The sequence below is a fragment of the Apiotrichum porosum genome, assembly GCF_003942205.1.
Source record: "Apiotrichum porosum strain DSM 27194 chromosome Unknown scaffold_7, whole genome shotgun sequence".
Classification (NCBI taxonomy): domain Eukaryota; kingdom Fungi; phylum Basidiomycota; class Tremellomycetes; order Trichosporonales; family Trichosporonaceae; genus Apiotrichum; species Apiotrichum porosum.
The window spans coordinates 1,060,350-1,086,538 of NW_021167114.1; the positions used below are offsets into that span (position 1 = coordinate 1,060,350).

General features: G+C 57.7%; 3 protein-coding genes across 3 annotated transcripts; 2 read left to right on the forward strand and 1 right to left on the reverse strand.

Annotated features, from left to right (window-relative positions):
• Positions 1 to 261: 261 nt before the first annotated feature.
• On the reverse strand, positions 262 to 4,589 carry MPH1 (3'-5' DNA helicase; the record flags this gene model as incomplete). The annotated part of the gene is made up of 13 exons (XM_028624020.1): positions 262 to 293; positions 345 to 1,980; positions 2,019 to 2,147; positions 2,184 to 2,291; positions 2,328 to 2,438; positions 2,481 to 2,711; positions 2,751 to 2,936; positions 2,974 to 3,048; positions 3,085 to 3,296; positions 3,340 to 3,439; positions 3,478 to 3,638; positions 3,678 to 3,866; positions 3,905 to 4,589. The coding sequence occupies 13 exons, from the start codon at positions 4,587 to 4,589 to the stop codon at positions 262 to 264; spliced, it is 3,855 nt and encodes a 1,284-aa protein (XP_028475994.1).
• An 8,640-nt stretch (positions 4,590 to 13,229) lies between these two features.
• Positions 13,230 to 15,245, forward strand: EHS24_008718 (uncharacterized protein; the record flags this gene model as incomplete). The annotated part of the gene is made up of 2 exons (XM_028624021.1): positions 13,230 to 13,645; positions 13,733 to 15,245. The coding sequence occupies 2 exons, from the start codon at positions 13,230 to 13,232 to the stop codon at positions 15,243 to 15,245; spliced, it is 1,929 nt and encodes a 642-aa protein (XP_028475995.1).
• Positions 15,246 to 24,901: 9,656 nt separating this feature from the next.
• On the forward strand, positions 24,902 to 25,136 carry EHS24_008719 (uncharacterized protein; the record flags this gene model as incomplete). Its single annotated transcript, XM_028624022.1, has 2 exons — positions 24,902 to 25,000; positions 25,050 to 25,136. The coding sequence occupies 2 exons, from the start codon at positions 24,902 to 24,904 to the stop codon at positions 25,134 to 25,136; spliced, it is 186 nt and encodes a 61-aa protein (XP_028475996.1).
• Between the last annotated feature and the right edge of the window lie 1,053 nt (positions 25,137 to 26,189).

Sequence of the window (26,189 nt, forward strand, 5' to 3'; positions counted from 1 at the left end):
TGCATGTGGCGAGGAGATGCGCATGCATAAGGTGCATGAGGTTATGAGGTGCAGTTGGGTGCGGGGTCATGAGGGTGGTGTTGAGAAGAAATGATAAAGGGATGGAACGGGCAATGAACATTCCGCCACCAAGTTGGTCCCTCGCAACCCTGGTTGGTGAATGTGCGACTTTTTAAGACCCCACAATGACTAGGCATAGGCATAATGCAACACTACATGCGTACAGGGACCGCCTCAACTTCGTTTACATCTTCGTATCGTTCACAGGCCGCTTCCAAGCGGGTCACTTTGCGCTGTGGGGAGTCAGCTTCCGAGCGGCGCGCGCAGCTGAGAGGTTCACTTACACATGAACGCCATCTCGTCCTCATCATCACACACGAAGCTTCCCAACTCATACTCGTTGTCACTGCTCCTCTCGTCGTCGCTGACGAGGACGGCGCGGCGCGCCTTGGCCATGAATGCGGCCCTGCGGTCGGCTCCATTCGCGAACCCCAGGCCGACGCCGGCACCACCCTGTGTGCTCAAACCTGCAGCATACACCGCGCGTTGGTTGTAGCCTCTGGGAGCTTGAGTGGCCTGGAAGTCGCCTGCGAAACGGCGGTCGCTGTCGTCTTCGACGCCCGAGGACTCATCGGACGATACGTCGGAGCCAGACACGCCGGCGTCGAGCTCCATCAGGGTGTTGGCCGCTGCACGGTGGCGTTCGCGACGGGCTGGGTCTCGGGGGCGGGATCGAGGTCGTGGTGGTGGTGCGGGAGATTCGGGCTCAGCGGGTTCCGTGCTCGGTAGACGACGGCGAAGGCGCTGGAGTGGGCGCGGGGCAGGGCTGTCATCTAGATCAGAGGACGGAAAGGCTCGTCGGCGAGCACCGCCACGGACCGGGAAGGGAGTGGGTCCGGTGCTGGGTGTCATGACGGCAACAGGAGTGTCGCCAAGGGGCGTATCAAAAGCAATGGCTGCGCTCTGACGGCGGATTGGTGAGCTCGGTAGGGGTGGTGGGGGCATGTCGTTTGCCAAAGCTCGGTTGGTACGAGCAGGCGGCGCGCGACGGGGCGGCGAGGAGAAGATGACAGGCTCGTCGGGGTCTTCGTCATCGTCGTCGAAGCTGAAGTCGATAATCTGGGAGAAACCCGCAGCAGCAGCTGTGCGAGGAGACAGCCTGATACCATTCTGAACGGTAGTTGCAGCCTGTCCGACAGGCGATGACGGAGGTGAAGACTTGGGAGGAGAGCTTGGAGGCGTTGGGCTGCGCCTGCGCACAAGGCCCTGCGTGTTGAAGAAGTCGATGGCCTGGCGGCTGAGGCGCGTACGCTCGGCGGCCTCATTCTCTTTGCGCTGGGCCTCGGCGGCAGCGCGCTCTTGCCTTTGCTTTTCGTCGCGCTCGCGTGCCTTCTCTTGTGCTGTCTCCTCCTTTGTGGGAGCCTTGGCCTTCTTGACCTTCGGACGAGCAACTTGCTTCTTGGGGACCGCACCGTTGCGAGCCGACTTGACAGATCCGTAGAGCAGGGCGTCTTCGGCATCGCCATCCTCGTCATCATCCTCGCTGCGCTCCTCCACCTCTTCATCGTCCTCTTCCTCGCCGTCGCTTGTTTGGCGCTTGCGCTTTGCCGCCTTCTTGAGAAGCTCGGCGACGCTCTGGAACCCTTGTGGTGCGTCGTCGGGAACATCGTAGCCACGCTTCTTGGTGGTCGACTTCTTAGTCTTCTCCGGGGCAGAGGCGAGCTTGCGCTTCTTCTTCTGATCGGCAGGATCCCATGGGTCGATATCCATCTCCTTCTCGACGCATTCTGGCAACGCGCCGCGGGGCAGTAGCTTTTCGACATCCTCAAAGAGCTCGAGGTTGCGACTGTGGAGGATCTCTTCCTGGATGTCGCGGTGGGTCTGTTGCGCAGTGTCCCAGTTCAAGTCCTCGCGGCCCTGAGACATGAGGACATGGACCTTGCCGTCACGCTTGCGTCCCGTACGACCAATGCGCTGGAGCTGAGGGTTGTTAGACATGCTACGCGCAACCCACTTACGAGCTTGATCGACTGCTTGGGCATGTCATAGATGACCACAAAGTCGACCTCGCCAATATCCAGACCCTCCTCGCCAATGGACGTGGCGACGAGGATGTTGAACTTGCCCTCTTTGAACTCTTGGATGGTCTGAGGTCAGCGCTGTCTTTTGGGGGTTTGACTCACTTTCTTCTGCTCTTTCTGGTTGAAGCCCTTGTCGCGCTCTTGCTTGCCCTGCGACTGACCGACAAACTTGGTCGCCTTGAGAAGGTCTGGGTGCTCATTGCACATGTCCTGCGGCGTAAGAGACTGGCAACCCATTCTACCCACCACAATGTCCAGGACACACTCTCGGAACGAGCAGAACACCATGGCACGCGTGTCGTTCTTGATACCGTGGATTTTCTCGTCCTCTTCGGCTTGGGCAAAGTGGGCGAGAAGCTGGGATGTCAGGTTATGATGACCTTGAGATGCCTGACGTACCAACTCGAGCGTCGTCTGCATCTTGGGGTGCTTGTCCACCATCGTCTTGCCGTTGCGTCGTCTCCCGATGTCGTTGAGCTCGCCCTCGACGTCGCTGAGGATGCGCTGAAACTCGATGTTGTTGCGAATAGAGTTTGCTCCGGCACGCGAGTTGCCCTTCTTGCCATCGTTTGTCGAGTTGCCCGCGAGCTCTAGCAGCGTCGAGTGGAACATGGTTAGGGAGAATTCGAGCTTGTGGGTCAGCAGGATGAATGGCGCCAATATACTCACCAGGTTGCCCATCGCCCGAGCCATGCGCTCAATGTTTTGCAGAGGGCCCATCGTCCACATAAGACCAGAGTTGCGGTCACGCCCAATCTCCATACGCTTGGCAGTAAGGCGATACGGTTTGAGGCGCTTGGCATCCAAATCGCGTTCCGTTAGGACATTCTTGTCAACTAGTTTCTGAATGAACGGCTGTGGGGTAAGCTTGCGTACTCGATTCCGTACCCACGCGCATAACTGCTGCCCAACGGTCACGGAGTTCTCCAATGACCGGACCTGCGTCCACGACGTGCTTTTCCGTTTTCTTCTGTTAGCTCTCGTGAAACACATCATAGCTCACCTTCTCGTTCATGTACTTTTTGATCTCGGGGGCCTCAGCCTCGCGGATCTCGATACGACTGATGTGCAGAGCGTCGACGACACCCTGGACCTTGGGCACGTCGCCGCCTGGAGTGGCGGTTAGGGCCAGCACGCGGAAGAATGGGTGATGGGCTGTGATGTATGCGAGAATGGTGGTATACGCATACGACCCCGACGCCTTGTGGGCTTCATCTGCGGGGTGTTAGCACACACTATCAGTGTGTTCGGCACCCACCAAACACCGCAAGGACAATATCTCGAGGGTCAACGGCCCCGCGCTTGAGGTCATTGTCCAGAGTCTGCGGTGTGCAGTAGAAGACTCGCCGCTCGTCCCACTGATGTCAGCTGTGAACCTGCGCTCCCTTCAACTCACAAGTTTGGCACGCTGGTTGGCGCTGACACTTGACCCAGTCATGACAGCAGCATCTGCGCTGGGAATACCGCATGCGAGCTGGCACGCCTCGATCTGCTGGTTGACGAGCGGCTTGGTCGGAGCGAGAAAGACAATCTTGCCCGTAGGGAACCAGCGGTAAACTGAGGTCAGCTGAGAATCCTGCACTTAGAGCTACTCACAGTTGAGCATAACAACTCCCGCAATGAATGTCTTTCCCAGACCTGTAGGGAGAGCAACGAGACAGTTGTCCGTAAAGCACGCGCGGATAATGTCGTATTGGTAGTCGCGTTTGGGGTGGTTGGTGGGGTAGATGTAGTTTCGGATGGAGATGGGGTTGTAGTCGTGCTTTTGGGGATCGTAGGGCTTGCCTAGTAGGTCAGCAGGATGACGGTAATCGTAGACTCACTGATGTCAACGAGCGGCTTGGGAGGAGGCGCCAGGGGTTCGTCGTCCAAGTCCTCTTCGTCATCGTCATCATCATCCTCGTACGCTCGTCCTTTTCCCTTGCCCTTCTTCTTGGCCGACTCGGCACCGACGCGTCGTCCGCTGGCTGCAAACGCAGTACGGTCCCATCGCTTTCCCTTGGTGTACTGGAACTCGCGGTGAAAGTTTAAGTGCGTCTGGAAGCCGCCGCTGGTCGTGCGCCCGAGAGCGCGGCCGCGAGGTAACCGCGAGCCCGTGGCCGACGTGGGACGCTGAGGGGCCTGTACAGCTGCATCGATCTGCTCGAGCGACTCGACAGTGAACGACATGTCCCCAAAGTCGTCGTCGCTTGGTGGCGGACGAGGCAAACGCACACCTAAGGCGGCGGCGCGGCGAGAAGTACCAGCATCGGGGTCGGCACGGGCGAGTGGTGCGGCGCGCGACGTGGATGTAGTGGGCGCACGAAAGGGAGGGTTGGCGGGATTGGGAGCAGGGGATGCCATAGCCGCACGAGCGAGGACAGTGTAGACTGGCGGGCGGAGTGCCGGTGGGGGAGACCGGCCAGGGGGGTTGGTCTGGACGGCGCGAGCTGCAATGTCGTCCACCTGGCGGAGAAAGCTCTCGTCTACGGCGAACGAGTCAAAGTCGTCGAATTCGTCGTCGGACATGGTTATAGAGGAGGGGTATATCAAGACTCAAGCGAGCGGCATAGTTGTTCAAATGGAGAGAGAGATGGTGGTTGGAAAGACAAGATTGTTGGTGTGTGTGTGTGTTGCCGTGTTTAGATGACTGGATGGACCTCCACTTCGAACGGAACAAAAACAACACACGTCAACTCTAATTATAACCTTAATTTTCTAATTACATTAGTATTGGGTCCTAATCGATTTCAGATGGCAATGTTTACACTGTCGGGGGATCCTCGTTGCTGATCGCATGATCGCTGACGTTTTAACGTGAGATGTGAGCTATGTATCGTCAGGTAGATCACCTTCCCCACTAGCCTTCACCCTCTGTGAATGCCTGCGTGAGGTGGCATCCATGGAGCGTATGGAAAGACCAGAACAAAGACATCGAGTTGAAGGCAGGTGGGAGACATCCCAAGAATTGGCAGAATGTTTCGGTCTTGATCGCGGTGACGACGCGAAGGGCAAGAACACATCTCCCCCGCACACAGCATGTACAGAGGTCGGTGAAAAATTGGTCAAACCGCGTCTCTGGTGTCCAAGACACGGTGGTAGCGGTGCTACTCGCTCGGTTCCATGGACGGGGAAATCCCGCCACAACAGGACTGGGTATTGTGCAGACATGTACGTCAAGTGCGCACAGGTGTAAGAATTCGAGAAATTAGACCCACGTCACGATTGGTGTCTGTGCTGGCGCCTGGACTTCCTTCTACCAGTGCTACGCAGGTCACTGGCCACTGGCTAGGCCTGTCGTCCTCTTCCGGTCCAAATGCCGTACAAATGCAAAGTCTGTAAAACCAGCCACCAGAATCCCACAGATCCAGAGACCAGATTGCAGCGAGTTCCAGTAAGCAGTCGGCAGTTATGTAGCATGTACGTAGCCACTTCCTTTTTGTATTCCGCATCGACGGTCCTCGAAACCCCAGTTTTTGCGATTGGAGTGTGGGGGATACATAACACATGCCTGGCATAGGCACCCGGCCGGGTAACCGTCCATGTCTTCGCGACGCCCGGTACGGCTGTTTGTGTTACTGGCGGCACGGCTGTTTGTGGTTGTTACTGCGCACTCAGTCTGGACTCGGTCTGTGTTAATACGTCTTTGCTAAGTGTGATTCCGTCCGTGGTGGCAAAGGGACCGTGTGTGTCGGACGTGGGTGGATTGATCAAGTTGGACCCCGAAACGGTCCAGAAGTCTAGGGGGTTGTGTGGTCCCGGCGGTACAATACGGCATGCTTTTGCAATGGAGACCCGCGCAACCCCTTACCAAGGGCCAAGGGTGTGTGGAGTAGGAGTTGTCTGCTCCAGGTGTGCTATTTGCTGTGGCCGTCGCAGCTTGGCTTACGGTCGTCGTTGCCAGAGGCCAAAGGGTCAGTTGGTGGCGTGTATTTTCTACATTGCGCACGGAAGGAAGTCACGCCAAGGAAGATTCTTTGCGAAAGTCGGCCCCACGCTATCCGCCGTCAAATGATGAAATGATGGGCGGAACCGGCAGTTGATGCTTTGAGCGGTCCAGTGTGCTCACATACAAACTAGGTGGTGGGCATTGGATTGGGAGTCATCGATGGTCAACAGAAATGAAACCTGGTTCCCAGCCCTCGGACACTTCTTCGCTGCCGCGCGAAGAAGAGGCCCTTCGCGCCGGGATACAACCTTCTCCAGTTGGTCAGTTCTGGTGCACTTTAGGAGTCACATGCCGCTCGCCGGCGGCAAGATTACCTCATGGTCAGTTTCGGCGCGACTGTTTCGTGCGGCGGATTCGTCACAGGATCACAGGCTTGTCATGTGGCGGGGTGGGCAACTGTCGTGTGTGCCCATTACGGAACTCGTGGCTGCTTGTTCTGTCCACTCCCGTCGGGAGATGGCTTCAGATCCATCTTCTGACGGTGCCGAGTAGCGTTTGCTTTGACACCGTGTCAGCTCGATTCAAGACGCTCCACAGTGTGTACAGCATTTACCACAGTCGTGTCACAGTTCACATCGGGCAGGACAATGCCGTTTCTAGACTACAAGAGGCCAGGTTTCCGATCGAGTTGTCGTCCGGGCAAACCGCAACAACCCGGCCAACGCGGCCTGTCCGGCATTCTCCAACACGACCAGAAGCCATAGAACACGGCACTGATAGCGAAAAGCGTTACCACGCAGTTTTTATCTAGACACGAACCGGCCTTCGTGCATTCTAAGAATACTGTGGAGTGGGCATTGATCATATGACCATGACAGACGCGACACGCGCTGTTTCATCGTCGCGACGACTCGCGCCGCGACTTAGACTTAGCACGACCTAGTCTGCCGGCCACTTGCATGTTGCTGCTACTCCCACGGGCTGGCTCCCTATCAAGGGGGTGGGCATTACTATGGAGCGTTTGTACTTCCTGAGAGTCATGACATGTCCGGCTTGCAGGACGGGACCATTACCCACAATTGTGGCCACGATGCGTCTCACCAGGTCGACAGGTGGGTTTGATGCAGGTGGGTGGGCGATAACGTTGATAGCGACCGTGCGTTGCTGCGTTACAAGTGGGTTTGCAGAATCGCTTCGCCGTCGTGAACGGCCGGTTGACAAGAGGAACGAATATTCCAGCCAGTTTTCTCGTGTTCGCCTCCGACTTTATCGCTGTCGGGCAGTCAAAGTGTCGGCATCTTTTGTCGTTGCTGACGTGTCACTGCGTTGGGCGGCGTCTACCTGCACCTCTCGGGCGTGCCTCGATGTGTAAGTGCAGAGGACCTCTTGCAATTGTAGTAGTAGCAGGGCGGCAGTTGCGTGTGCGGCAACATTGGAGCGAGCGACCAACCTTGCTCTAATTTCTGCTGGGAATATAAGCAAGTCCGCTGCCCTTAATCTGCCACCACTCCGACCACTCCATGCACGGCCGGCAAGCATCCCTTTGTGTTTTTTTGTGCGTTGGAGCTTATCGAGCGTAGTGACTGCTGCGCGAAGGAGCTAGGTTTGACTGCGTTCTCCGGGTCCTGGCTTCATTGTCACCTTTTGAGAGCCTGCGAAATGAATGTCGCATGCTTACCCGCTATTAAAGAGCAACGCAGGGCACCCGACACGTAAGTAACTGTACAGTACTGTACTGTACCTGCATACCCCTCGCCCTCACACTCACACACAGTGCACTGTGTTGTCATCGTAGTCGTTGCAGTGGTCTTTGACTGGAACAAACATGTACATACATACATCAGGTTCGTCGCTACCCGTCATATTTCTCAGTCACCTCGGCGACATGGCACTGGGCAGGGCCTGGTACCGCTTACCATGACACAGCTCTGGGCTATGGTTGATTCCAGACACGCTGGGAATCTCATTGGCACATGGGCCTGTCCTTTGGCCTTTGGCCTTTGGGCTAACAGCCGCTACTCCACCTGCCTGGAACGCATAGTCAGTGGCGGTACAGTAAGTATGTATGTGCATCAGTACCTGCCAATGTCCGCGTATGCACATCCATACATTGCTGCTTAGCGACATGTTCACAACACTACACAGTTACAGTCACCCTGTTGCCAAGCACCTGCGTTAGTGCACCGCACCAGCTGATGAACCTGGTCATGCGCATAACTGACTGACTCTGACTGCGAGACAGACAAGTCCGCCTGCACCATTCATCACCCGCGCGCCCCGCCGCTCCGTTCTGACGGCAGCCCGCCACGCCTCCAGCGTTGCCGTTGCCGTTGCCGCATCTCCACCCCCGCTCGGTTGCCACAATGCATTCCGGACTGGTCCAGTCCCAGCCTCAATGTCGGTCCCCGACATTACCGACTTTAATGGTGCGGGAGGAGGGATAACATTACGGCGGGAAAGGTGGGGAGGGTGGGGAGGGTGGGAAAGGGGTGGTGGATGCGCCACATGAACACATGAGCGCTTGGCAATGCAGTTGCGCTGCTCACTCTTGGCTGCCATGGAAGGAGGCCCGCCAGGAACCTGGCCTCGCCCTTGCCAGCGCGCCAGCGTATCGGCGGCACCACAACAGTACAACAGGTGGTGACGCCACGCCAGTTACAGTCCATACACTATACATATAGCAGTTACCCCCAGGGCCGGTGAATGGATGTGAGGCGGAGGTGGATGGGGATTAATAATCGACGTGTGTCAGAGTGGCGGATCGGCGTCATGTTGCACTCCAAACGTGTGTGACGGCTCGGCACGATGGTGACTGCTGTCACTCTGGTCGCTGGGTGTGCAGTGCCGCAGTGGCCAGGGGTGCGATGAGCTCTGACGCACGAGGACGTCGTCCGCACAGCCGCTCGCACAAGAGACAACACGAGAACATGTACAGCACATGCAGACGGCATCACTCATGGACTAGGGCGGGCGTGCCAACTTGCGTAAGTTGTGGGTGGGGGCGTTACAGAAACGGTGGTCAACAGTGCAGATCACATGGTTGGAGTGTGGCGTGGCGTGGCGTGGATGGATGACGGCGAGGAACTCTCTCAGTCGTTCTCAAGCTTCGTACATGACATGCGTGGCGTCGGCGAATGGAAGCTAGCGCGAGGGGGGTGATGGGATGAGGACGAGCGTGAGTATGTCAGAGTACGACGGCGGCGACCCAAAACGCGTCAGAGCGACAGACGGGGTATAGGGCCGGACCTGGTACCACAGTCACAGGTCTATGTTGACACGAAAGTGGTGTTGCCAGCGGCAACGCGGTGTGTACGGTATCTGTATGTATCGTGGCCCACGGGTGTGCATTGCAGGTCGGTATGGGCTGGCCCGTCAGCCTCCCCGTCTCCGCAGGGTGCAACATTGAAAGCTGAGGATCGAGACACAGGGATATCGGCTCTCAACACTCACAAACGTCCCGTCCCGGGTTTAAGACGTCTGCGGGTGGCAAAAAAAGCAAATGCACCGCACCGCTCTGCGCGGTGTCTTGGGTGGCAAATACGCGGATCACTCAGATACACAGATGTGGCTTAGCGTGAGAGGGGAAACGAAACCCATGCCGTCCAGTTTCTGTTTGACGACGGGACCCGCGGTAAGTGCATGCCATACCGAGGTGTGACACGGGTCCGACGACAATGTGTGGGCCCGCCCTTGATAATTCTGAAAACTGGAGAAATTCCCGACTTTTCAGCTCACTTTTCTGCGTCCCGTCACCACGAGTAACGGTCTTGTCACTCCCTCCGAACTTGCTACGACCGGCGGATGGGATGTGTTCTTTTACAGTCACTCTGTTCCGTCTGGCCGTCTGCAGATCGCATCCGAGCTTCCCGCCGAGACGAGACGAGGTCTCCGTGGAAGGGTTGTTTCCGGACGATGACCCACAAGCTGCGGAGAGGCAGGGATGAAAGTACGGCCGGTGCGTTTTCGCTTAATGGACCTGCAGAGGGGCAAGTCACACTTGTGTTTGTCAAAACGTGGCGTGGCAGTCACCCTCAACCTCAATACCAGTCACGAAGGTCGCAGGATTGTGTGTCCAAGCGAGCGGCATGCCCAGGTTGACCGGCCACCAGTCACTGCTCTTTTGCCTGTTACCATTCCTGCGGCCCGCTTCCGCCACTGTGGTAACAGTCCGTGTGGTGTTTCGTGCACCAAAACGCAACATGAGAACCGCGTGGTACATCCGCGTGGTACATGAAGGAACCAAGACATCACTCTCAACTTGCCCCCCCCCCCCCCCCCCCCCTGGGAGACACATCGGAAGTGGCAGAGGCATGAGCGTGAGCGTGAGCAAGTCTGGACTGCCGGCGGCAGTGCGGAATCACGTCGTGATTGTCAGCCTTGGTGAGGAAGGGGTCGACAGAGGCCGAGCATCAGGCTGTGCTGGGTGGGCCATTGCCAGGAGAAACCATTCACCGTGTTCCGCCGGACTGCTGCACGCTTCCACAGCTCCTACTGAACCACCGAGGACGTGCTCGACGTGGTCGTCGCCACACAACGTCCCACTCTTTCTCAGAATCAATCTCAGACAACAGAAAGTCCCCTGCCATTTCGCTCACACCGGAGTCAGAAAGAATCCCATCCCAATGATCTGCGCAATGTAACAGCCACCAGTTTGGATGCGTCCACATGGGCTACAGACGGGCCCTGGGGCAAAGGTGGACTGGGGACTCGTCGCTATCGGAGAACATGTGGGACCACGTCGGCTTTGGCAAACGATGGATTTATGGGACCTGGCCCCGACGACCTGAGTGATCCTCCTTTTGGTTCTGCGCCACCACTGGTTCCTGTAAGAGAAACAACGCCTCCTTGTCGCTACACACATGTTGCTTGCTGCCGACGGACATGCACATGGTGGCGTGTGCGGCGTGCACGCGTGACTGTAGATCATACACAGGGGACTGACCCGCCGCCGGCTATAGTATAGGTTTGTCTTTGGATGGCGACGAGACAAGGACGGGTCGTGCGCTGGCGCCGCGACAGAGGTGTGTGCGGCACAGCCAGAAAAAATCCCCACGACGCGCGGTCCAGGCGCGGCACATGCGCGTGACAGCGGTGTCACGATTCTCAAAATTTGGTGCCCAACGGGTCATGTTATGCGACTGCTTGGAGAATTCTTGTACCAGTATGACTGACGCAGCGGCCGCCACACGAGGACACATACAGCATATGCAGCATGAGCAGTTGGACACAAACAAACAACCTGAACGAAATGGACAAAATGGAATGGGAAATTGACAGCGTGTCGATCAAATTCAGCTGTATTGGGCAAACTACGTCATATGCCGGTGAATTCCGGACCGGCGCGCCGGCGCAACATGGGGGCGGCCTGTGGAGCTGTGGACCTGCCAGCTCGGCATATCCATCCTGTCCATCTCTGTCTCTGTCGATGCATATGCATGGCGGCATGATGATATGATGACGTCGAATGCATCGGGTCTGTCCGCGGGCGTCACCATACACACGCGCACTCTTCTCGCTCCACAGCGGCCTCTCGCCTTCTCATGCAAAAGCCTGTCGGATGGGTCTGTAGGGCGGACATGAGAATGGTGGTGCAATTAGAATGCGTCAATTCCATTATCGCGCGCGCCGGCGCTGTGGAGAAAAAAAGCGCAAAGCCCCGCCCAACGCCACTGATCCACTGAAAACGACCTTATCTTGCTGGGCCGTCAGCCACCCCGCGGCACAGTGAGTCGTCTTGTTGGTCACCTGCCCACTAATACGGCCCGCATAAGGGAGCGAGCGATCCACACTTGTGTGTATTTGTAAGTTTGCCAAGCAACTAGAAAACGAGTCGACACAGGAGATCAGGCTGCGCCACCCACGAGATAAGTCAAGTCTTGCTCGGAGTGCCCGGTTGCTATTAAACTCTTTTGAAAGCTTTTTTTTTCTTCGTTGTTTTCGATGGTGAGTTTGGGATGCTCTTTTGTAAAGGCGGCCCGGCTGTGCCCATGTGAACGCGGGAAGAATGGGCTGTGCCTTGTTTGTGTGTCTATGTGCGGACCTCCGCGCAGCATGGAGCAGGTTTTCTTTCTTTTGTATACCATTTCCCCCGGCCCATATACCTGGTGGCATGACATTGTTTTTCGTTCTCACAGCTGCTGTGTGATGTTGTGACGTTGTATAGAAGGACGGCAGTGTGTGTGCTGTTGGGAAGGAGTGCGCGATTTATTGTTGCATTCCAGATGTCGGCCCACGCTCCCCACGACTCCGTTGCAGACGGGCGGGTCGAATGCACACCCCCCACGCACACCCAGGGCCCAGACCCCATACACCAGAGGGATCGGCGGAACCAAAAAACCGTGTCTCCCTTCTCCTTTGCCTGGTTCCGGTCGATGGCCTGTGGCCTGTGGCCTCTCCTCCAACCAGGGATCCTGTCAAACACCCATACACCCCCCACATCCGTCCTCTCTTCCCATTCACCACTCTCTCTCTCACTCACACACCACTGTTCCATCGTCCCACAGCCCTCCTTGTCTCTCCCTCGTCGTCTCATAACCACAGCACAGCTTGTCAACCGGCTACAGCACCACTCCTCGCGAAGCGCATTTCTCATCGCTCCGCAACCCCCACAAAAACCCCTCACACATCGCCGCCAGTCACCGGCCACCCATTCAATGAAGAAGAAGCTTCCTTGTAGTAACCAAAGCAGCCTGAAAGCGGACGCCCGGACGTGAGTGCTTCCTGCTGCCCCGCCACGACAGACGCAGTCAATACTATAGTCCATGCGCTGACTCGTGCTTTTTCTCTACCCCCCCCCCCCCCCCCCCCCCATGATCCATCACACGCGCGCCGCCACCTTTTTTTCGTCCCGTTTGCCCACGTTCCTTCTTTCCGCCAAACCTCACTTGTTGCCACTCGTTTGACCACCCGGCCATGTCGTCGTGCACCCAACAGTCTCTCCTCGGTGTCGTCCCAGCTCCGTCTCCCACCCCTCATCTACACGCTCCTCTCCAGCGGCGAGAAGCCCCCTTAACTTGAACTCTCACAACCGAGCTTCGCTCTTGACGCGCTAGGCCCTCTTCGCGGCCCCCTCTTGCACGACCTCGTCAACCCTCATCTCTTACATGGGATAATTACACCCAGAGACCCCACCAGACTCCCGCGCCAACGGGAACCACTGGCGCCTCTGCCTCACTACACCACCACCACCAACACCGACTCTTTACGTACCGCTTAAACCCACCTACTTTTTATTCTACGTCACACGACCAACCTACCTCTGCGTTCTTTTTCTTCCCACAATGAACGCTATCCGCTCTCTCCCCCTCATCAACCGCCCGTCGCGCACGTCGACGCCGGCTGCCGCCGCTACTGCGACCGGTGCGGCGACCGTTCAGCCGCTGGGTCCTCCTCCGGTTCCGCGCCCTGGCCACCCCTTGGCCCAGGTCATGGCAGCGCCTACCCCGACGCCGGCCCGCTCCCAGTCCGTCCCAGGACGCAAGGGCCCGAGCCCGCCGCCAAGCCGTGCTCAGACTCCGCGTTCTGCTGCCACTCCTCTGCCGGCCAGTGGCGCCGAGACCCCTCAGGGTGGCCACATGGACGCGATCGGTCTCCGTCTCAACGACACCGTTAACAAGGCTTGCCTCGGCGTCGACGGCAAGAACAAGAAGGGATTCCGCAAGGGCGCCGGCTGGACTGTCGGCGAGAGCATTGCCAAGTGAGTGTCCATGAACTGTGGAAATGCCTTTGGGTCCACCCTCCCACTGTGGCGTACTTTGTGGCGGATGTTGACCCTATAAACCAGCGTACTCCCGCCTGCCCCCGCCGATGCCTACCTTGTTCGTGCCATTCTTCGCACGACCGTGCGCTCGCTCTCGATCTACGTCTCGCGTCTCGACTCGCTGCTGCTTCCGGCTCTCTCGGACCCGCTCTTTGCGTCGCCGATCAACCTCACGCAGCCGGCCAATGTGTCGTCGCCCCTCAACCCTACGCAGGCGTTTGCCGTCTCGGTCGCACACTGCGCTTGGGAGACGTGCGAGTGCCTCGAGCAAATGCTCGAGACTGGCAAGTACCCTCGCTTTGTCGAGGACACCCTCCGCCCGACCATGGACAAGTTTGACCTCGTTGTCGGCAAGGTCGTTCGCCCTATCCTCCTGGCCGTCAAGGTCGAACTCGAGGCGAGCATCAGCAAGACCCACGGCGTGGCCCCCAAGGCTCCCGCTGGCCCTGCCACGGTTCCCGCGTCTGCCACTCCCGTGGTCCGCGTCACCAAGGAGCACTCTGGCAGCGGCCACCCCCGCCAGATTGCTGTTCCCAGCTGCCTCCAGCAGTTTGCCAGCCGCGTCGACGGCTCGCGCAAGGTTTTCGAGGCCGTCGCCGGCCCATGCTCGCACGACGGCGAGGGATGGGTGGCCAAGGTGATGGTCGCGGTCGTGTGGCGCGGCATGCGCGTCATCACCGAGAACGACCACATCACCCTCCTCAACCGCACTCCCAGCCCGGGCAGCGTTCAGCGTGCCCTCTCGGGTCTCAGCAAGGACGCTACGCCCACCGCAGCTCATACCTCGCCCTCCCTCGGCAAGATGGCCTCGCTTGGCATCCTTCCTTCCCGAAGCGCCTCGCGCCCTCCCTCGCCGCCGCGTGGCACCAACTGCGACCCGTCGACCCACGCCCTCATGTCGTTTGAGGGCCTCGTCAAGCGCCTCGTCGGCGGCCTTGTGCAGCCTCCCACCGCCGCCCCCGCGGCTGTGGACAGTGCCGACCAGCAGGCCGAGCTGATCGCCCGTGAGGCCATGGCGGAGGCCATGGAGGCTCTCGAGTCTGCCATTATCGCGTCAATGGCCGTCCACGGCGACAACGCGTCTGCACGCATCCTCGCCTCTGTCCGCCGCCTCCGTGACGACATTGATGACCCGGCCGAGGACAAGCTCGACGACGCCCTGGAGGACCTTCCCTCGGTCTCCCTCTTTGGCACCATCCTGCGTCGCGCCAACGCCGCCCTCGCCCACGTCCCGGCAACCAGCGAGAAGGACTCGGACCCTCTCCGCATTCGGGAGCCGTGCGAGATCTGGGGCTGGACCGTGGCCGAGTACGAGCGCCAGGTGGTCTCGGGCTTTGGCCCCGCTGAGGAATGGGGACCCCGTGTCGCCCGCGCCCTCAAGCCCGAGATCGAGACCATGCTCTCGCGCCTCGCCACCGTCGTCGCGTACCAGGGCGACAAGTCGCACAAGGAGACCGTCGAGGCCTCGGAGTGGGTTCGCGCCCTCGGTGTCGCCCTCGACGCTCGCGCTGGGGTCAAGGTCGCCAACGCGACTTAGGTCCCTGGCTGGCAGCTTGGCCTAGGCAAACATGTCCATACACGCCTTCCCCCATGTCTTGCTCTGGGCTTGCGTGCCTCGCCACCACTGCCGCACTCGCGTCAACGGCAGCCCCTTTACACAGTCGCCCGTTCACACGCGGCGACCGACGGGCGGCTTCTACCCCCACTTTGGGCTCGGAGACCGAGTTGCGAGGGGTCCTGTCCCGCCGATATTCGGCGTCGACGGACCTAGGTGTCTGGGGTCACTACCTACACTGTTCTTTTTTTTTTTTTGCTTTTTACCCTCCTTTTTTTTCTATCAGTCGGGATTTTAATTAGGCTGGTACACTCAGGTCTGAATTTTCATCGTCTACTCTTATCTTCTGCCCCCCCTCCCCTATGCACGGGACTTGCTTTAGCTCACTCTCTTTCTCTCTCTCTCTTCCTCTTCGGCACGCTTCGGCACGCTTCGGCATGCCTCGGCGCGCACAGTGGCCTTGGCGGCCCGCCCACGCTCCATGCTAGTGGGACGCGGCGTGGGCATTAGTCTCGGCGTCTCCCTACTACGTAGTGTACCCTGGACGGGGACGGCAAAGAAGGAAAGGCCAAACGTGAATTTTGTCGGGCACTGCAGCACTGGCTACTGGCTTTCTTGGATAAAATCCCTTTTGTCAACCTGCCAAGGGGAAGCTCACCCGCATCCCCATACGTGCGTTTGCGGGTGGGGTATTCATACATGCTGCAGCCGACTAAGCGCAGAGAGCACAGACGTGGTGTCTGAACGCGCGTTCCAGTGGAATGTGGCGACGCAACCGAGAGGGATGAGGAGGTTGCTGCCACCTTTCTCATCGATTGCGTCCCAGCCGTAATATGTATGTACAAGGCCACAACTAAACGAACGTGCCGCACGAGGACGGGAGAGTGCGCGGGATACGTATTGGGAGGACCGTTGTGAGGGTGGAATAGGGAGGGAGGCAAGGGCTGCGGCAAGGCCATGCGGAGCGCACCCGGGTGGCCAGAGCTACCGGACACGATGGCAAGCGCAGGCCCATTGAAGAACGTGGTCGAGGGCGTAGTCGAGCGACCACAGAACGGAGGTCGAGACATGCAAGCACCAGCCCGCCGCGGCGAACCGGGCCGACCCATCCGGTCCACAGTGTTCCCATGCATGGATCGACCTGCACTAACTATGCAGTAGCACCCACACACCCGAGGTGCCACGGAGCACCACGCTACCCCACGTACCACGGAATGCGGGGCCAGCGAGATCTAAAGGTCTAGACACACCAAGCAGAGTTCGGTGTTCAAGTATCCGTTTGGAGTAGTCTGCAATTGTCCTACCTTGGCATCTACGTCCCTGGCTCTCAAGACGTGCATACAGTACAGTACGCGTCCTCGTTTCCTTGGAGTCGTCAGAACCACGGCTAGCACACTGGTACACTGAAAGGGTGCACAAGTCAGGTTCAGAGGCCCACACCAGGCAGTTCACACACCACGACCACGCCGTCGAAATTTCAAGGAGACAGTTTGGAGGGTCCCGGCAAACGGCATGAACACGGTCCTACGCGTTGCCTCTGGTCTGAGCTGATCTGCGAACCTGGGGGGGGGGGGCAACGCTACCGAGAGATGCGAACACTGCTCGCTTCTCGGCATCGTGTCTCCAGAATCCCGGGTTTCCTCGATCCAGAATCTGAATATTCTCGAGACGTCCCTTTGGTCCCCTGGTCCTGGGTTCTGCGTCCTCCATCCCTCCCTCCATCCTAAAACTCGCCTTATGTACATGCTACGCGGGGCGGGTTTTCTCGGGTCCGCCGTCTACGTGATCGTCTCGCCCTACCCTTATTACCTTGTCGTGGCGGATACAGCGGAGCGGAGAGCGGTGGGGCTCATGACAGACAGCATACGGCTGCCCTCAGAAACTGGGCCTGGCCTGCAACGTATGTGCCCCGCTGCCTCCCCTCACTGCCCCAGACCACGAATAACCAACCCCCTAATGGAGTGTTCCTATGTTCTCCGGAGCGGTGGTTCTGGGATCGGGGGACTGACGGAAACACGAGGGGAGGCGATGGTGTGCCCGCGCGGCCGTGGCTGGGCCAGACTCTTCGACCTGTGCACGACGAGCTTTGCTCCGTCTCAGTCCCCGAAGCGACGTCTCGCCTGCATCTGCCCGTCGCCAGCTGTGCAAAACGCCATGATGGCATGATGGCATGATGGCATGATGGCATGACGGCCCCTTTGTGCGGGTGTCGCTTTCAGTGCCCTCAGAGTAAGTCGGATGTAGGGTAGAAGCGTCCTCGTGGTGTTTAGTTATGCTCAAGCGGGCACGGATCACGGAGAAGCATAGCATACAAGCCGCCACTACCATTGGTCGTATGACCCTCATGTTAGCCGGCGGCACCGGGTGGACGTGCGGGAGTCGCGCGACATGTGTAACCTAATAGGCAGCCGAACTACGAGTCCATTTCCTTTCCCAGCACTGTGCGGCAAGGAGAGATAAAGCCTCGACATACAATCAGACAAGCGCGCCGGGCACGAACGCAGACGTGCGACGTTGTGATATTGTGATGTGTGCCGAGGTATTGTTAAAAACGACACGCGGAGCGCAAACAGTTCTCGGCTCGTAAAAATCAAGGTTGTCCGGCCCGCAGAGGTACATACTGTCCCGGCCGCAACCATAAAGCCGCGGCTGATGATGAACCACGACGCGACGACGCAGTTCCGGATATCATGGAGTTGGTTGACGGACACAGGCCAACGCCGCCGTTTGTCGTGTCGTCGTGCAAAAAGAACGCTCGTGTTCGCGTGTGTTACGTGGAGAAAGCAAAGCTAAAAACAGTACCCACACCTGATCCGAATAAGCTCCTTTCTGCTGTCTTTTGCTAGAGCATTATGTGTACGGGACAGAATGGTAGACGTGTTCCTTCACACCTAACCTTATACTGCGCTCCCTAAAGTACATATGTATACCCGAGAACAGCAAAGGATGGAGAGATCGCACCGCCTGCTAGAGTAACAAAACAGACGCGGAATTGGGTTGCACATGGTGTTGCGCGTGTCGCACATGGTCAGCCCGTGGGAGGAGTGACCACCTGCCACAAGAGGATACTCTGTACTCTGTATGAACCTCCATGTGCCCGTCTTTCGTAACCTCGGTATGCATTTCTCATACCAACCGATCGTGTTTGCAGAATCTCCGCCGCGAAGTCTTCTCGAGCAGACGGGCTACAGTTCTTGCCCAGCACGCAGTTTGTGGCCCGTCCTGTCGGTGGGCTCAACCCTTCCTTCCGTCTTTTTCGCCTGTCGGGTGTCTGGTGTCTGGTGTCTGACGTTCGATCTGGCCGTCTGATTGTGCAACCCATGGACACGACGCTGTTCTCGTGCAGGGCAGTGCCAAACCCGCCTCTCGCCAACCTCCCCTTCCTTCCTGCTCTCGCCGCCGGCAAACCCACCCCGGATGGACCTGAGCCGATCCGTGGGCCCAGATCGTGTCAGGTTGATGGGTGCCACCGCTGACGGCTCGAGTTCGGGTCCTCGCCGACATCTGCACACTCTCGAACGGACGCAAATGGCGATGCGCCGCGTTGGCTCGTTGGGGGCTGCCCTATTCCGACGGAGAGCACCAGGGATTCGGATGCCCCGTGTGGGTGAGTCATTGAGGAACTTTTTCAGGATGTTAGACCCCACATCTGTGTATACGTACTATAGGTTGTCGCGTCCGTGGGACGGTCAGGATGTGTTGATCTCTTCAAGAATACTGACCATGAGGAAGCACGCAGATGTCGTGAAAAGCCGGGGAGATTTAAACAGGCCCGAGGAGCAAGGAAGCACGTACAGTTACGCGAGATTTCCATCGTGTTGTTACGAGATAAACTGAATTTTCAGATTAAACCACCCTCATCCGCAGGGTTCTGTAATCTGGCGTCTCTCTGCCAGACCGGTCATCTGGGTTTCGCTGGTTGCCTACCAACTGCACCACCATGTTCACTTCTGTGGCACATACCACGACGGGGAGCCGATACATGGACGGGAGACGGAGAGCGGTCGGCACCGTGAGATGCTGAAGCGTTCCGCGCCCAGTAACTGCTATGAGCAAAGCGTAACACAGCGGATGTACGGCTGTTCGGGCATCCATTCCTTGCGCAGCACGGTTGCGTACGGTTGTTTGTGACTCTCAACGGCAGGCCGCGACACTGCTGCTCCATGTATTGTAACTGTTTTGACAACCCATTGAAAAGCCGACTCGTTTGGGGAGCTACCAGCCGAGGCTGAGAAGTGACTGGAGACTTCCCATCACCAAGGCAAATGGTTCTAGGCGTGGGCTGAAACGGGGTACGGCGGGACGGGGAGCGGCCGTCCATGGAATCAGAATGGAAGCTCACACGCATCCTGTGGCATATCAGCGACTGGGACAATTAGCGATCAACGACTGAGGGCATCAGCGACTTATCGTCTGGATGGAGTCTCAAGAGGGCTGCCCACAGTGCCAACATACATTGTGCGGTTTCTCGGTGACTGCATGACTGTCGTGTTACAGAAAATGAATTGGAAGGGACCATGTGCACGCCGGTGCGTAGCTACGACGTAATTGTTGCACATGTCGTGCTAGAGCATGCATGCTCTATCGTCGTGCCGTATAGAGGCACATAAAAAGGACGTGATATGGCCGCAGTGATCGTTGCTGGCAATAACAGCTTTAGTCTGCTTCACAAAATGGGCGGAGACATCGGACGACACTTCGGAAATGGGCTGTGGTTCACACGATATCGTTTCTCGGCTCCACGAGGCGGAAGTTGCGGCTCCACCGTTCCGTAACGCTCCCACCCCACTGCTAGCCAGCAGCATCACATTCAACGGCGAGCACGCAGAGGACGCCCGTAACTGAGACCGTGAAGTGATGCGATGCTTCTCGTCCATGCTGCACAATTCGTGTCTTGAGCGGTGAAGTACGACTTTTCCCTCTGAAATTCGTGGCTCGCCTTTTCTCTGCCCAGATCCTAATAGCGTTGTACATCTGGACCTCTTGGACTTGCAAGCCGTTACAGATGTGCGTGGTGGATGCACGATCCGACCAGTTAGTGCCGACGTGGGCATGAACGAGATCCGCCATGTCACCCATTTTACATACCACATGCCACTTGTTGCTGACAGGCAGTGACCCCCATTTTGGTGTCAGTTAACCGCGGCCACCGCAACTCGGGGCGGCGTTGGAAGACACTCTCTCTTTCAGTCGACAGGCCATCCGACACGCGTTTCGGTATGCACGACGTCGCAAGGGACCGAAAAGGGCGAAATCTCAATGTCTCATCCTCTGCGCACGCTTCACGCTGAAGTTTCCGTCGCCGCCACCCATTGACAAACTGAATAACATCCGACATGCGGCTCACTTGCTTTTATTTCAATCCGCTCTCAGGCTGCCTCCCACTGACATTGTCTTGAGCGCACGCTGCATACCCCGGAATGGGCTTCCTGATCCCGAACGTGCACGTCCGTCGGCACGTTTCGTTCAGCGGTGAGTCCGACATCAAGAGAGTCAATTCAGAAGCCCAGTTTTCTCAGACCAGCAATGCTCGTTCCAATTGCTCCATGCCACAACGATTCAGTCTGCACCTGCCGTACCTGCGGCACTTGCGGCTGAGTGTGCTCCTGTTCGTTGCTCAGTCAGAGACACGAGTGCAGCACAGGGGGGCGAAGTTCGCGACGCTCTGTTAATCGGCCAAGCTTCAATGACTGAATCCAAGCCGTTTTTCTGATGTGTGAGGAATCCATATGCGAGGAACAGAGGTGCTTGTGCTTCCGGCTAACAGGACATCAGCCACGAGATTTATGGCTACAAGTTGAACATAATATCTGAGATTCTCTACAGCTTTTCTACAGGTGTCAGTTGACCGCCGACGTCACAACATGAAAAGGACATTGCAGACGTCTACGCCATGGCCATTTGGGGTGTGCACAGACTGGGCTTGGAGTGTTGTCGGAATTTGCTCAATTGACCGCCAACACATGTCTCCATCATCCCAAGCTCTAGGCTGTGCGGTGTACACACTGCCGCCTTGCTAACGCAAGACGAGTCTGGATTGCCCACTGGATGGATCTCGGGGAACCCTGTGCCGAGTACGAACCCCAGTCTTCCCACTGTTCCCTCAACCGGCGGCCACAACCGCCAACCCAGATCCCTCGTCCAAGAACCACCCCAATCTCCAGACATATCGGACGCTCACATACTCTCAGATTCCCACGTACAGGTGCATAAACAATTGTACGTCAGCCTGCTATCGGCGAGCAATAAACAACTGTAACGCTCCGGCACCACTTTGCTTCTGAAGGTTGCCTCTGTGCCAGCGCCAGCCAGCGCCAAGCGCAGCAACAGCGCCTGTCGTTACATCGTTGATGCTTCTGTTCGTGATCGCCCAGCAATCCCAGGTTGGGTTAGTTTAGTTCGGCGTGCATATCGCGTGCATGGCGTATGGGGTGCTCTGCGACATGGGCAAGTCCCAAGGGTGCGGGGGCGGCGCCACTCGCAGCTTGCTATACCCCCAGTCACCGCTGGCCGTTGGCAGACCAGGTTCCGCCACGCGACTGCCCGTCAAGCATGCCAAGCCTCGTGGGCGCCTTGACGCCCGTCCAGCAAGCTCCCATTTACCATGCAGCACGATTCCTGATAGTGGGCAACCAGCCTGTTGCGTCTGCAATGGCTGGCGCGAGCGATTGGAGAGGCGGACGGGTGGCGCTGTGTCAGAAACTTGGTACTGGCGTCGATCCCTTCTGCGCCTGGGAGCCTTTACGCCTGGGGCCTCAATTCTCGTGCACGATGGGCCGTAGTTTTCGTAACTGGAGACACCGCCAATATTGCATTGCGCGCCCCCTCGTGGCTGCGGTAGGTGCCGTGAATGCCGATACAGACAATAAGAAACTAGCTGCGGTGGGTTGGAATGGAAAATGGGGTCACCGTCCACTTTATCGTCCACGCAGCCAGCAGGCCACTGGCCCCAGTGGCCAGTGGGTATGCTTTACGACGCGCCACAGATAACCAAGTACTGTACATCCGAGACGAGGTTCAGGTTACTTTGACCCATGTGCTGCAACGCGTCGAGCAACTATTCAAGGGCATGGCGCGTAGGCTGCGTGGCATCACCTGGGGGAATTTCGCAATCTGATGGATGCCACAGGCAAACGTCTGGTTACCGGTTACTCGACATCGCCTAATGAGCTGTATTGGTATTGTATATCGTGGACAATGTAGCGTTCTCGATCACTGCCCAGCCGCTTGAATGGCATGCTGCTAAGACGTCCTAGGAGCGTGCCAAACGTCAAGATTGACCATTGTCGACAGCGGGATACCAATCATCCCCAGGTTGCGTTTGCGATCAACGGCAGCCCGCGGTTCACGACGGGCCAAGCCGTGCAGCACCACGCGGAACACCATATGCGGCCTTGGCTAGCGGGTGTGGGGATCCTGGGCATTCTCAGGACGATGTCATGTTTCCCGGCTGCCACGTTTGCGGCTGGCTGCATGTCCCCTGCCTTTAGCTGGACGGAATACGGTATCTTTGACAATCGCGCAATCGCTTAGCTCTTTTACCCACTTTTGACCCCCTGTGTCGGACTGCTAATGAGTTCGCGGTGTTGTAAACAGGCCCCACGCTTGAACAGGACCAAGCGAAAATAGCGAGCGCGGGGTTCAGGTTTGCTCAGGAGCATTGCCGGCAGCCAGTTGTTGAGCGGAGACGAACCCTCCGTTCGTACCATCGTCTGGCAGTTCTGAAGGCTGAAATCCGCCCAGATGTGGGTCTGGTCGAAATTCTGTGACAAAACCTGGACGCGGGCCCTTTGGGTTTACTGAATGCGATGCCACAAGAGCGCGGAAGACGTCAAGAGACCTGGATCAATACAGAAGGCGACGACGTCAATGTCCCTATGAAACCCTTTTCAGGCGTCGTGACGCTCAAAGCTCCGGGATTCAGATAGTGACCGCCGACAGCTCCACCACTCTCAATGGCCATGGGCTGTGGCCTACCAGTCGATGGGCGCCTGGAAAGCTCGTCTACAAAGGAGCCTCATCCTTGAGCGAATGCAACAGTTCTTTCTTGTGCCAGTAGTAGCGTAACGTTGGCCTCCAATTCCCTCCCTGCCGTGTCGGCTTCTGCCAGCCACTCTTAGCGACGGCCCGCTTTAGTACCCGCCATGACCAGGTAACTTGAGGGTTATCCTCTAACGAGAGTAACAAGTGGGGACCACTCATCTGCCCCCGGCGAAACTCACTTGACTGAATAGGCGGATGCAAGCTGGTCTCGATGACAATTGGCTGCCCCACTGGACTGCGCCACCGCGTCAGTTCAAACGCGCCGAGTCGCGTGGGTCGCGTACTGCAGTCGAGCCCAGGATCCTGGCAGTTCTCGCGTGTCTGCGCGTTCCCGTGTCCTGTCTAACACAAACCGGTACGCGTCGTTGTACATGTCTCATGCCAGCCTTTTGGACTCCTGGAATCGCCGGGAATGGAGTACTAGTAAGAGTACGCAGCTTGGTTGATCGTTCATCGTGTCCACCGCCATTGAGGTTCCCAAGCCACGAGTTCTGATATTTCTTGGACAGTCCCTGTAGACCCTCTATCGTCGTTCGTACTCCTGTACTGCTGCAAATTCCAACCATCTGCATCTCCTGCAAGCTCCTGCACGCCTCCGGCCTCTGGTCGGTCATTCCTGTTCCGGGAACGTACGCAGTACGCAATGCACACCGGCGTCGTCTGCAGGTGCTGTTGCCGGTCGTCGGCGCTGGCTGCAGCAGGGCCCGCGTTCCCAGTTCATTGGCGGTGCAAACCCCATATTCCCACGTTTGCTCCTGGGTGCACAACCTGCCACCCTCATAGGATCACAGGCCTGTGCGAGCTTCCATGTCACATCCCACGGCCTGTCTGCGCTGACGCTTCCTGTAAGCGACATGTCGAGGGGCCTGTGCAGCGTCGCACCGCGCCTATGTCATCTCCGCACCCGCCGCACCTGAACCACGCGTACACGGACCTTGACGGGCTGCGAGCGCGCGAAGTTCTTCAACCCCTCTGTGAAGTTCTGCATTAAAGCTGTGGACCTGTATGGTGGACGCGGGGGCGAAAATGGCAGGGCCAGAGGTCGAAACCGACTCGCCCCACATCCTGCCATCTCGCACTCGCCCGTCAGGAAGGCGTCTCGGGGTGCTCCGTCTTGGGTGCAGGTCAACGTGGACCTTGTTCCATCCATCTTGTGTCGGTGCCACTCCGTCGGCCCCACTCAGCGGTGAAGCTCCGATCATTAAGGCCACATACCGTCCGCCGAGTTGCCGTGAACAGACATTGGCCGTTGTCTGCACGTCGCTAACGTCGGCCAACTGGAGACTGACCGCACCATTGCTCGCGCGCGTCGATACCTGAAGCCTGCGCCTTAAAAAGAAGCTCGCACTTTTGGCCCCACACAGTCCAACCCTGGTCGACCCCCACCACATTCCTGTACGCCGAGATTTTGGCAAGGGAAGATGACAGACGTCAGCGACGCGTCAACGCCCATATACCTCTGCAAGTCAGTGTTCAGATTGGGGCCATTTGGGGTTTGGCGATGCCTACGTAATACAGAGAAGTGGGCGGCTGGTTCCACACACCAGTCCCCTGTGTCGTTCTGAACAGTGGCCGTAAAAGATCATCTTGGCTCAATGCTGTCAAGTCCTGGAGAGAACGCCCAAGGCGCCGTCCCATTGTACCCATTCCCCTGCCTGTCCAACGCCGAGCCCGCCGAGCATACGCAGTATAAGGTATGCGGCGTTGACTGCCCACTATGCGGTGCATTTGACCCGCATAAAGCCCATGCGGATCCCATTTGACCTGACCGATGCCCACTACACCTGGTTTACAATAGGCCGTACTCCTTTGCTCCTTTTCAGGCCGTGAATTTGAATAGCCAAGCCATCCGCGGCAAGTCGCAACCGCCTGGTCAGGTTGGAGGAAGCAGCCATGCCGCACGCGGAACATTTCAATCCAATACGGCCTGCACCCAGCGAGTGCACACGCCACGCGTCGCGTTTCTCCATGTCGGTATCATGCTTTGGCGTTTTGTGAGCTCTGTACCCAACCCTTAGACACTGTCTTTTGAAGCGTTGGACTGAAAATCGAGGTGTGGACAGGATATACAACGGAAAAGTGACACGAACATGCTCATAACGACACCCGCCGTACCCCCGTTTTCTGAAGCTCGTTCCGCCTCCCGTTCCATGCGAACAAAACGTGAAAGTGAACAAGCTTCGTGTTAAGAGATAGCATCGAAACATTTCAGGATGCGACAATGCATCAGGCAAGCAATTTACGTCTGGTAGCTGGTTCTAGTTGGCACTAAGCAGTCATGTGTCCAAATGTAAGACAGGTGACGATCGTTTCACCGACATCACAGACCAGCCACAGTCGAATTACCAGTCCCACTCTAGACCAGGATACGTGCCACCGATGATGGATTGACTGGACGGAACGAAGTTTAGCGATGCCAGTGGTGTCGGCTCTGCAAGCCAACGCAACGGTGGTAACGTGAACCACCCGTCATCGCGTTCCGGGCATTCCCGAACACTGTGCGCGACGAGCGGAGCCGAGCACCGGAGACACCGTCACGTCGACATCCGCCCCACCTCTGGACCGTGGAGCAACGGATCAAAACCAATCCATATGGGGCAGGAGCATTAGTGCATGACCTCAGAATTCAAGTCTTTTTTGACAATGGAATCTATGCTTGGGCGCGCCTCATGCCGCGTTCTCGTTCGCGTGGTGCAGTTGTCGAAAAATACGTTTCACACGCCAGCAGCCCCCTGTGCTCAGTGGTCCGCGCTCACGATGCAGAGATCTGGAACCGAAAGCCACCCCATCCTGCCGTTGTTGGCGGATCATTTGCGCAGGTACGATGCTACAGATCGCGGCAGTGTACGTGGTACCCTTTGCCCCCCCTACATCTCCTGCCAG